General features: G+C 41.5%; 1 protein-coding gene across 1 annotated transcript in view; it reads right to left on the reverse strand.

Annotated features, from left to right (window-relative positions):
- Agbl4 (AGBL carboxypeptidase 4) overlaps nucleotides 1-12,847 on the reverse strand; it is a 1,043,215-nt gene that overhangs the window by 45,954 nt on the left and 984,414 nt on the right. Inside the window, exons 10-11 of the mRNA XM_042679054.1 lie at nucleotides 9,246-9,398; nucleotides 6,570-6,732 (exon numbers count right to left, since the gene is read on the reverse strand). Coding sequence (XP_042534988.1) covers nucleotides 6,570-6,732; nucleotides 9,246-9,398 — 316 coding nt within the window. The remainder of the gene's footprint in view (nucleotides 1-6,569; nucleotides 6,733-9,245; nucleotides 9,399-12,847) is intronic.

The following is a 12,847-nucleotide window of genomic DNA, read 5'->3' on the forward strand; positions in this document are numbered from 1 at the left end:
GGTAGTAGAATATGAACACCTATCTCATCATTCTTTTCACCAATTCACCAAGCAGAAGCCAGTGTTGACTGTGCATATCAAGACAAGCATCTCCTTTATTGTAACTTTATAATACTTTGTACCTTTAAGGAATCTATCCAAAAGCCAGGCCTCTCTTCAGAACTTCAGGCCCACAGAGATATCTATCTAACAAAATTCTCTATTTGGATGTCACAGGAGCCTCAACACCTCATAAATTGAACTCAAAATACCCACCTCACCAGCTCCTTTCTCCAATAGTCAGAGTCTAAGTGATTGCCTTCTATCTGACACATTCACACCAACAATCTGAGTGCCTGCCATGGCTTGTCCCTCTGCTCTATCTCAAAACCATTAGAACATACTTCAATCCTTCCTGCTACACAGTAGAACATGTGAAACAGAACTCTCTTAGTCTTGGCTTCAACTAAGATTCCAAAATTTGAGACACACTACATTTCAAGGTAAGGTATGGGACCACCAGGGAGGACTTGCAAAAGGAAACTTGATACCAGTTTTGCAGCCTTCAGCTCATCTTGAGATAAGAGGGCCCCTTAAGGGATGCAATGACCTTGGTCACAGTGAACCACTCCTGGTGAACTGCTGGCTCACGTGTCAACAGATCGCCAGCACCAAAAAAGTAAACTCCTATTGAATTATCCATGCCAACCTCTGGAAGCATTGGTTACCTAAGACCAATGCTAAGATCTAAGATCCACCCTGATCCTTTCTTCCTCTCCCCTATCCTGCTCAACCTCAGCATCCTAAACAACTACCGTTCTGCCAGGAAAAAAAGGAGGTGTGTGTGTGTGGGGTGGAAATCAGGGAAGCAGAAGTCAAAGCAGAGCTCCTTAGCCATCATATTTGATGGATTGTTTGAGTAGCTTGTTTGAGATAGAACTTAGCTAGAGGATGGGGAGGATTTTTCTTTGAAGAGATTTGGTGTTTTTGATTGGGCTAGACATGGTAATTGCTCAACTGAGACTGTTTTGTGACTAGAATTAATTAGAGATCTTTTAATTTCCTGAGAGTTATTGGAAACTCATGGGGCCTGCCAGAGCTTTTATACCTCTAGATCTATAATCTATGTCCACCTATCTGTAAAGCCAGTGGATTTGACAAACAATAAACTTGTTTCATAATTGTCCCTTGTTAGTACTGTATATGAACCTGCTCCACCTTCCACATATTTTTCTCCTCTTCATGGCCTGACTCTGTTTCTGTTCACTGATCACTGAATATGTCTACCCCAGCCCCAGCTACTTTCCAGTGCTTGCATAGGTCATCCTCCCTGGCATCTGGATTCTCTTCTGTACTCTATGCCAGGAAGGTTGTTGCACCCCTTTTCCCACCGATTTCATCTCATTCACCCTGCAGGTCTGAGTCCTAGGTTCTATTCCTCCAAGAAGTTTTTCCCACTCTCTCTCCCACCACCTTAGTTGGGTTAGATGACTCCCACTACTTCTTTAGCTAGGAGAGTTCGCTGTCAGAGCACTTTCTCCCTTCCTTGAATTGGTCTTCTTAAAGGCAGGAATCATGCCTATTTTCTATCTCTTTCTAGTACTTAATGAATTTTTCTGTCTAGATGAGTAAACAAATGATGTCTTCAATGTCTGATGTATGTTTCAGAGGACCCATTGCACCCAGCATAGTAGGATCTGGATGATCACACCCTTCTCCCACAGCCAGCATTATCTGACTTCAATAAACTACAAGCCTGGGTGGCAACTGATCCACTCTTGGACTCTAGGTCTCTTTCTATAATGCTTTTTTTTTTTTTTTTTTTTGCCATTTATTATGTCAAAGAGCTATTTCCTGTTGGCTTGTAACCAGACCATAAACAAAGGGAGGAGAAGCTCTTGGTTACTTTATGATTCCAGTTTAGCCTTCTCTCTTCTCTTCTTAAATCATTTGAACAGAGCATATTTATTACTTGGCGGACTGGTAAAATGTAAATAGGGTTTGCTGAAGAATGCTCCAAAAGTCTAAGGAATCTATCATTTCCCAACAACAACACAAAATAATAAATGATAAGAAGGAAAGTCAAGAGACCTAATATTTAGTAATATCAAGTATTGTTTGTGCTTAGTCATTCATTTGATCATGACAACAAGAAGTTTCCCCTACCAACCTCACAGCAATCTTGAGAAGTTAACAATTATTAACCTCACTCTAAAGACGAGGTTCAGAGTGGTTAAATAAGTTAGAGCCCTGAGAAGGAATAATACTAAGCAAAACTCACACTTGGAACTCTGACACCAGAGCTGCTTTCTTGCCACACTGGGGATAGGCAAGTGTCCCAGAAGCCAGGACCAGAAAGATATTTGAGGATGTCTCCTCTGTTATATTCTTGTAAAAATCGATGGTTTTCCAGAAAATTACCTCTATTTACATTTTAGCTCCAGGCTTTTCTCAAAGCCAGGGAGAGGCCTCGAAATTAGGAATCCTTAAAGACTGAAAGTAGCTATTGGTTTGATCTGATCAGCTGCTAGGACACTGTTTACTGATCACAATTTCACGAAAGCATAGACTCACATAGCAGATTTAGAACCACAAAAAGTTTCAGAGTATCAGAGCTGGAAACAATCAGAGTAGTGAGCAAACATACACAATTTTATTTCATACTAATTCTGACAGGTAGGAAGTATTCCACCCTGGAGGTCAAGACTGGCTCAAAGACATCTAGCCAGGCATTATGGTGGAATTAAGATTCAAGTCTCCATTGCCGATTTCAAAGCCAGATCATGGGGGTGAAGATTCAAGAAACAGATGGAAAGCTCTGTGGTCTGCAGGACTGAGAAGGAGGAGACAGGGGCATTTTTGTTGAGTGGGTGATCACCTTGCAATATGGGAGTGATTTTTATTTTATAACTGGGGAAACAGACTCAAGAGTAGTGAGATAAGTAGCCCAAAGTCAACAGCTAGGTAAGGATCAGAAACTATATCCTCCATTGTACTATTTCCCAGACATGGAAGAGAAGGAAGTCAGAGAACAAGACTAGAAAAGAGCCATTCTGGATAAAAGACACCAGGAGACTCCATTACAGGAAGTGTGTATCTCCCTTCTGCATGAACCAGATGGCATGTTGTGGTGACTCCATCACGGTCCTACCAACATAGCTTCTTCCCTGACATAAATGTGGGGCCTCCTTCATATTGACTTTTTCAGTAATTTGACTCATACATTTAATTTCTTTAGTCAGTGAGGAAAGCAAGGTTCAGTGAGTTTATGTAATTTTCTCATCTGTTAAGTGGCCGAGAGAAGATTCAAATCCTGATACATCTGAATATAAAGTCTGTTCTCTTTGCTAGCACCATATTTTCCCCCCATGAATATCTTAAGCCTACAGCAGGGATAGGAAAGCATGAAAGTCCTCAGTCTCTTTGTAAAGGTGAGGCAGCTTACCTCAGAGAGACTAGAGGACTTACTGAAGGGCACTGTCTGGGATGTGACTTGTGCTGTCATCAGAACCAGGTCTCCTGACTCACAGTCTAGAGGACACTTCCTCCCAGACCATCCTGCCATTCCCATCAGACCATGTAATTTCTTTTTCTGATTGGGACATGGAGCCAGCAGCCAGCGAAGATCACAATCTGTCTGGCTAAAGTCTCTCTGTTATAAAATAGATGAGGATTTCAAAAAGAAATAAAAGTATCATCCTTGTGTGCATTGAAATTAGCCTTCACTTCTCTGGTGTAACTCTAGTTTCTCCTTTTCATCCTCTGGCAGACAGAACAACAGTCTCTTTGCTTTGTTCTGCTGGTATACAACTTCTTCATTTATCCTTGACGCTCTCTAACCACTACCTCCTGTGTCCCACTACCATCCCCAAACACTTCACTCCCTACTCTTCCCAATCCTACATTCAAGATATCCTACAGCCAACAATGTAGTCTAGGCCTGGACCATCTTCCATCTGGATCATCTTAACAGCCTTCTAAGGCATGTCTTCATCTGTAGTTCTGGCATCTCCATCACTCCTATTGAAGTCCCTTGTATAAGCCAGGTGATGGTAGCTTATACCTGCAATCCTAGCAACTTAGGTGGCTGAAAATGATGGATGGTTGGCTAAGATCAATCAAGGCAGAAAAGCTCATGAGGTCCCTTCGTGGTCTGGATCTGTGCACAATGGTACAGATGTCCTCTTTGGGGAATAAGCTCGAACTCTTCTTCAGGAGCTCCTTCTATCTCCTTTGGAGCAAAGCAGGTGCAGAATGGAATTGACTAATGAATGTACTGAAGTGTGATGGGATTCTGGAGAAGTCACTGACCACAAATCATCAAATGGGGGTGGAGGGGGAGGAGGCTGAGGGGGCCTCTGTGGGGGCACAAATGGCGAGGACTTTGAAAAATAGCGCATGTGTTTCAGTGCAGAACCTGCTGCCTTGGCCTTGCGGAGTGAGCAGATTTCAAGATGGCTGTCTCAGTTTCTGTGCTTGTGGGGAGGGGACTCTGTTCTATAGGGGATGGAACACTGCTCTAATATCAGGCCTACCCCTTATTAGCCTCCCTCCCTCCCAGACTCTTGTCCTGCTTCCCATGTTCCCAGCAAAGTAACTAGGAGCTACCAGGCTGCCATTGGCTCAGTGGACTAGTCCAAATACACATCTTAAAGGTTAAAGAAGGGATAAGAGGAACACTTTTACTTCTGTAGAAGAAAAATTTATTTATATGGTGGGCCTTCCATACCTACGGTTTCTGCAGCTGAGGATTCTGCTAACCATAGACAGAAAAGATTTTTTAAATTCACTTGCAATAAATATGTATACTTTTCTTGTCATTACTCCCTAAACAATAAACTATAACAAGTATTTACACAGCATTTACATTGCACTAGGTATTATAAACAGTCTGCAGATGATTTAATGTATATGGGAATATATATGCAGGTTATAAGTAAATACTATACCATTTATATGATGAGGTCTAGAACAAAGCCCTGCCCCCCCCCACACCAGATACTGAAGGACAACAGTCCACAAACTTTTTCCCATTCTTTTCCTTTTTTGTTCATCAACTATAGTTCTTTCTCTGAGAAAATTATGAGTTGGGAAAGGAGAGAGAGATTAATGTAAAATCCAAACAATAAATGAAAACAGAGTACATTACCATCTGTCACAGCCATAATACAGTGGTTTTTGGAATTAAAAACAACACACAGGAAGATAGAATTACTAAATAATCCCCTTTTAAAAATCAAAGCCAGCACTGGTGGCTCATGCCTGTAATCCTAGCTACTCAGGAGGCTGAAATCTGAGGATCGTGGTTCAAAGCCAGCCTGGGCAGGAAAGTTGGTGAGACTCTTATCTCCAATTAACCACCAGAAAACCGGAAGTGGTACTGTGGCTCAAGTGGTAGAGTGCATACCTTGAGCTGAAGAGCTGAGGGACAGCGCCCAGGCCCAGAGTTCAAGCCCCACGACCACCACCAACAACAACCCAAAACCCAAAGAATCCAAAGAACAACCCCTAATTTCATTATGGCAAACTTAGGAGTTTTTAGGTAAATTTTATGAAGAAACTAGGAGAAAAAGTAAAGAAAGGGAAATAGATGCACTGAGGACAAGGGCAAGAAATTAAGAAAGGTGGAGGGGAAGTGAAAAGGAGAGGAAGCAAGCAAAGAAGGATGGGAAGAAAAGAGAAGACAACATGAAACAGAGAGGCAAGGGCAAGTGAGGAGGGAGGTGCAGAATGAGAAGGGGAAGGAGTGGGGAGCAGAAAATAAGAAAAAGGAAAAGTAGTGGCTAGAGAGGCGAGAACATGTCAGAACAGAGTATTAGAGTACGAGATAAAAGAGAAAATGGTTTTACATGTTCAGAGTTAGAAGGAGTCAGTCATTAAACTCTACCTTGGAACCTTTGAGTGTCATCCTGTAGTAACCTGTGTGCTTACATACCTCCGACAGCAGCAGACTCAGGCTACGTGTGGTGTCTCATGCTTATAATTCCAGCTACTCCAGAGGAAGAGATTGGGAAGACCATGGAGCCATCCTGTGCAAAAAGTTAGTGAGACCATATCCTGACAAATAAGCCAAACATAGCTGTGCATGCTATCACCCCAGCTACATGGAGAGGGAAGTGGGGAGGAAGATGAGGTAGGAAGATTATGGTTTGAAGATGGACTTGGACAGAATGTAAAAATCATTAAGGCAAAAAAGGGCTGGCGATGAGACTCAAGGGGTAGAACATTTACCTATGAAGCCCAAGACTTTTAAATTCAAACACCAGTACAACAACAAAACAGGTGGTGGAAAACTTGTCTTACAAGAGAGGGGAGGGTAAAGGAAAGAGAGAGTGGCCAAGTAGGGAGGCCTGGGTCCAGGGGGATTTGAAACTTGTAAACGCAGTTGGAAGGATGTCCATGTGAATGGCATATGAAGGGCAGGGGTGAACAAGACAGTATGAAGATGTGATCCCCAGGTCTTGCTACCTTTATGCTTACCCAAAATCTACCTTTTTCCTGAGCAGGGACTGACTCCTGACCTTCCCAGGAAAGCCTGTCAGATGGATGAGGGGTGGCCTACAACCAGGTGGGTATCTGCTGAAGGATACAGGCTTCTTCAGTGTAGGGCACAGCAGCGGTGGTGCCCCCTATGATGTAGCTGTAGAAGGAGACCTCTAGGGTATAACAGTAGGAAGTGTGGTCCAGGAGCCCACCGAGGAAGCGTCGGCCAGTCCCTGCCTTCACTGCATCCCGGTTGAAGGACGTGCTTGACTATGAGAAAAAGTCAAAGGGAACTATTAGTATTGGGCTCCTTCTGGCTACTGAGTCACAAGAAAATCATACCATGTCTCCAGGTCTTCTTCATTAGAAATCCCATCTCTTGGGGTTATTAAAAGGATAGATGGGATCAACAATCCCAATTAAGTGAAAGAATTGAGTAGGGTTCTTGGGTCATAGTGACTGCCATTCAACAACTCTCGATGGAAATTTGAACAGGGGCACATCGAGTGCCGGAAAGCAGACAGGGAACTGGAAAGGACTACATTATGCTGATCATCAGAAATAAACTATAGGCAGTGCTTTCAGTTTATCATCTTGTTCTCACATGTAGTGTCTCATTTAAGCTTCAAAGGAAGGCCTGAGCATAATTGCTAACATTTTAACTCTTTACAGTTAGGGAAACTGACGCTCATAAAGGGAGGGGGGGTAATGGGGAGGACTGGGTGGGGGGCCGGGGGGAGGATCAGAAGGGATGGGAAGGGGAAACAAAGGAGGAGGCTACAATGTTTGATAAGAAATGTACTCATTATCTTGCCCATGAAATTGTAACCCCTCTGTACAGTATTTTCACAATAAAAAAAAATAAAAAATAGTAGAGATCTGAGCCTAGGATTATGTGCCTGCAGGTAACCCCATGTTTCCAACCCCACTAGAGATAGCTAGGTTCGTGTCCCACATCATCAGAGGTTGGGGGTCATGCTACTTCATTAGGGTGTTGACATAACCCATTATTGTAGATAGAAAAGAATGAGAAGTTCCATCCAGTCCTCTGTTGAAACACAAGTTCTACTGCCTCTTGATGGTGAAACAGTAAGTATGTTGCTTTAGTTGGCCTAACATCAGTTTCTCATCTGTATAGTGGAATTGCGAGGGTCAATTCACTTGATGTTGTGAACTCATGGAAATCTAAGGGAATGAAAACTGTGGTTTTAGTAAGAGGATATTTACAGTATTCAGAGGGAGATCAAAGAAGGAAAAGAGGGAAAAAAGAGACCGTGAAAGAAACAAAACTCTGTGTGTCTGTGTGTGTGTGTGTTAAAGTAAAAAAAACAGGTGAAAAAAAATCATAGAATGTCAGATGGGAAAAGGTCTCTTTGAAACCCTTGTAGTGATATCTAACTCTCCCATTTTGGAGTTGGGATCTGAAAATCAGAGAAGTGACCCTGATTGGACCAGGATAGATAATTTAACTCCAGCCTTGAGTTCCTAAGGAGATTGCACTGCAGGAACATCATTAGACAAAGTCAGAAATAAGGCTTCCAGATGGTGTATCTTCTGTAGGTCCTGGAAACCTCACCCTTGAGAGGGTCTCTGAGACCTGTGACCTACCTTCCAAGGTATCTGGACCCAGGAGGCCAGAGCCTGCTCTGAAATTGCCCTGGTTTCAAAGAGACAAGTTGGCCATCCCATAGAGCTTCCTACATAAAGTGTGGCTATTTTTGTCCAATATATCTTCAAATGGGCAGGTACATGCTTTGATTCTACCTTTAATTGATGGATACTTTGCACTAGATTCTCAACTCTCCTGGACCATTGGTACCACTTAGGTAGAAAGAAAGACTAGACTAAACGATCTCAGTTTCTCTCCTGGTCTAACATGCAAAGATTCTTGGATTCAAAATGCATTTTACAGAGCAGAAAGAAATCCATCATCCTCACTAATGTCCAGCCTGAAGCAATGAGCAGGTGAATTTTCAGCTCATCAACTCCAAAAATTGCTATGACCTCCATGGGTTTCTCCCCCTGTGGCCACATGGAAATAACAAGGCCCAGAGATTTAGTGTCAAAACAAAGGGAAATGGGCAAAAAAAATCACATGCTCCAGCACCATATTCTGATCCTTCCCTTATCTTTGCTCTCTGCTCTTTTTCGCTTTTGCCTTCTGCTGCAAGCCTTTTCAAACTGTTGCCTTACAACCTGCACCATCTTTCTCACATGTGATAAGGTAGCAACAGTCTTGGGAGTTTGTTGAGGTCTTTATTGTCTGCAGGGGACTTTCATATCTATAGCTATACATGTCATCCTGGGAAGCTGTGGTATAGTCAGAGTAGACAGAGCTCACTTGCCAATTACTGACAGAGAAATGGAAGCTGGGAAATAGTTGTGGAAGAAGAGAATGGTGGACATATGGCCCTTTGAGCAGACATGTTAACTTGAATTAAACCAGTTAGGGTAGATAAAAAGAGCCCCTGGAACCAACATGAGTTGGGGGAGGTACTCAGTGAGTTTCTTTTCCTTGTTAATATTGGGGTCAGACCCACTAAATAAATGCCAGCTTCTCAGATAACTCAAACACTGCCCTGTTGGAGTCTTGCTTCCTGATTTAGGACGAACTCATAGCTTATAAGCCTCTGCCTTTATCACTCATGCAAGAACTGGAAGTGTTCTATAAAGGTCCATTCATACTGATCCGAGGCAGAAGAAAGAGAGGGAGGCAGCAAAAGGAAAAAGCACTGGGGTATCCCGGGGTGAGAGGGGTGGCTCTGTGAGAGCTTCTGACTTACATAGGAGAAGTCCTCAGCATTCTGGCAAAGGAGCTTGGGGAAAATAGCCTGCCTTTGGAACCGTTCCTCATCCTCAAAGATATTGCCATACATGAAGCCATTCATCATGGTGGAGTGGGCGTGGATGTCAATATAGAATTCCAAACTTGTTTTCTGTTGAGACAAAAAGGACAGAAAATGAGAAGTCTGGGACCATAAAGCTTGTCTTAATGGGACCGAAACCAAACACTGCCTGTACTTGTGTACACACACGCACACACACACACACACACACACACACACACACACACACAAACACACACACACAAACACACACACACAAACACACACACACACAAACACACACACACACTTTTAATCTGGCCCTTAGTGTCAGCACATTTGGCAGCTATTTGCAATGTGTTTGGAGGCATTGAGGCAGATGAGGATCACTTTCTCTTCACTTTTACCCAGTATGTCCCCAGGGTCTGAGAGCAGTGCCACCAGTATCCCTCTGTGGAGGTGTTCTGAGGAAGTGAGGTTTTTGTTATGTTCAGTGAGGACGGTGCTTGTGCAGAACAGGTAACACATTCATGATGAGACATTAGAAAAATATAGTCATCCAATAAGCAGAAATGCTTCCCTAATTGTACCCTAATTGTATTTGTTTGGGGCCTAGTATTACATTCCCCACCCCCAAACTTGCCATTCTATCTGGGGGATCTAGTATAAATCATGTTTCTATTTTGCATCTCAACTTTCTCATCTGAAAAATGTATTTTGATTCCAATCTCAGAGAGTCCTAGTGGGAATCAGACACAGTAATAATAATCTCTACCACTTCCTATGTATCTAATATGTGAGAACTTTACCTATGGTGTCTTCTATTTAGTTTTTTCATGATGAACCTATACCTGTTCCCCAATAACATCTAAATTGCTCATGATGGGAAGAAGCTTTTGTAGTGTGAAAATCACATCAACTAGTCTTTCTCTGCTCTCTGTTTACATATATTTAAGGTGCTTCCTACGTTGGCATGATACTAACTGTTGATGTTCTGAGAAAGTATGGGAGATGTGTGTAAAGAGATCAATGTCTGTAAGTACAGATGTTCAGCAACTGTCTTCAGAAGGACTGAATTAAAGATCAGATACTATAATGGACTGGAAGAAATGGAGGAAATTTTTAGGCCATTAGAGTTTCAATATCCTTCAAGTACAACCTTCTTTTCCTACCTCTCTGCCCAAAACATATCTATCAGTCCTTTGTGAGAAAAATGAAGGGCTGGAATGTGGAAGAGATTTACTCAAGCTCATAGAATAATTGGGGCTTAACACATAAGCTTCCTGACCCCTGGTAAAATTAACGTATTGTCATCATGGCCAACATGGAGACACCTAAAGCAAAACCTGGCTACATCTCTACCTTCTTTGGGTACATAATCTGAGGAAAAGAAAAAGATCCCATTTGGAAAGATTCTCCCTCCTCGGGACCCTTTCCAATGAAGTTAAAGCCAAATGAAAACCATGTTGCTTTTAGAATGTGGGCTTGATGACTGTCATTTCATTTGCCTCCAAGTTGGAGTGAAAAATTATGTCTTGCTGAGCTCCCAGTTCTCTGGGTAGCATAAGCTGTCTTTTGAGAGACACAAGATGCACGGCTCTGTGTGATATTAAACTCATCATTTTCAGCTTTGGAGGTGGAATACACAATGATTCAACAGGAGCCCTATAAAAGTCATTTTTGCAATTTTATTTTCTTCAATTGTCTGTCTTTTCCTCTGAGCATTTGATGAGCTGCAGAGGAAAGGAGGTGGTAGAGAGATGACTTAAGAAATGTGTGAGGAAAAACTGCAATTTATATCTCTTTATATCTCTGGCTGTCAGAACCAGAGAAGGCCTTGAAAATCAGTTTCTTTGACCTTTCTTGGATTAGCCCTGATGGGGAGGTTGCTTACTTAAGGGTGGCCAGCAAGCTGGTGAAGGAGCAAGAATTAGAGGCGTGCTCTTCTGATAAGCATTTGGGTATGGCATCCATCTATCATCCTTCACGCCTGGTGGCTAATGTGATTTCTCTTTCAACAACCAGCAGGTGAACTATAAGTGATTGACTCATATGATTCAAAAGTAAAACAGGTTTGCGATAACTTACAGTGACAATCTTCCTTCCACATCACCCTCCAGGCACTCGGTTTTGCTCCCCAGAAGCAACTAATATGATCAGACTGCTGTGTATTCCTCAAGAGATAGCTTGTATATATACTATACTCCCCATCCTCAAATAGTGGTACCTCAAGTATGCTACTCAGGTCTGATTTTTTCCCCTCTGAATAGATCATGGAGATGATTCTTTTTCAGTAAACAAAGGTCATTTCACCACTTAATAGCCATCTATAAACTATCCAGTTTCCTACTGACAGACATGTAAGGCATTTTCAATCCTTTCCTGTTACAATGTCTTAGTGATAGGCTTTGCATATGCAGCATCTCATATATATATAAATATATGCAGGAACAATTCCTAGAGATGAATGTAGTAGTGCATGCCTATAATCCCAGCACTCAGGATTCTGAGGCAGAAAAATCACAAGTTGAAGGCCAATTTGGGCTATTTAATGAAGCTCTTGTCTCAAAACCAAAACAAAGCAAAGCAAAGCAAACCAAGCCAAACATCCCAGATACAAAATTCTGAGATCTTATGCATCTTTGTAATTCAGATAACTTTTGACTTCTTGCCCTTAGAAAGGTCATAACTCCTAAACATGTACATCTCAATATTACTTTATATCACCAGAGGGACTAAACTACTAAGTTGGTGCATAAAAATGTTATTTAAGAATAATTTTAATCTAAATTTATGTAAGTATATGCTTATTATATGGTTAAATACTTTTCAAATATTTAATATCTAATTCATTGTGCTTTATTTTCTGAACATCCATTGATTTTTTCATAATTTTCTATTCAAAATTTTTAATTAGCTCCAGTCCCCAAATCCTGACAATATTCTCTCTCTCTCTCTCTCTATATATATATATATACACATATATAATAAAATAAAATGAAATTCATAGGTTGTTCTAGAAAGAATTGACTCATGAATTGGAGTTTTCTCACCTAAGAATATGTTTTAACTTTCCTTTTATTTAGGTTTCCTTTACAAATAGGGAGTTTATAAAGTTTTTGATGTTGTTGTTTAGATAAAATGTTCCAATAAACTAACAACTCTCACAGCTCTCTCTCTCTCTCTCTCTCTTTTCTCTTTCCTCTGTCTGCACCAGGATTTGAACTTAGGAATTTGTGTTTGTTAAGTTCTCTATTTGTACAAAACCTCCAGACCGGAACATTTCTTTTTATATCCAGAAAGTTTATATTTGTAGCTGCTGTTGTAAATGTTATATTTATATATTTTTATTGTAAAGACACTCTACAGAGGTGTCACAGTTACATGAGCAAGGTAATGAGTCCATTTCCTATCAAGCATTGTTACCCTCTCCTTTGTTTTCCCCTACCATCCCTTTCCTCCCCACCTCCCCAATTCCTCCCTCCCTCCCAAGTTGTAAAGTTCGTTTTAACATAGTGTCTTGTACATCTTGTTGTTACAAGTCACCCTGTATCCTTATT

This window comes from Dipodomys spectabilis, unplaced genomic scaffold (assembly GCF_019054845.1).
Source record: "Dipodomys spectabilis isolate Male_0828 unplaced genomic scaffold, ASM1905484v1 ptg000002l, whole genome shotgun sequence".
Lineage (NCBI taxonomy): Eukaryota > Metazoa > Chordata > Mammalia > Rodentia > Heteromyidae > Dipodomys > Dipodomys spectabilis.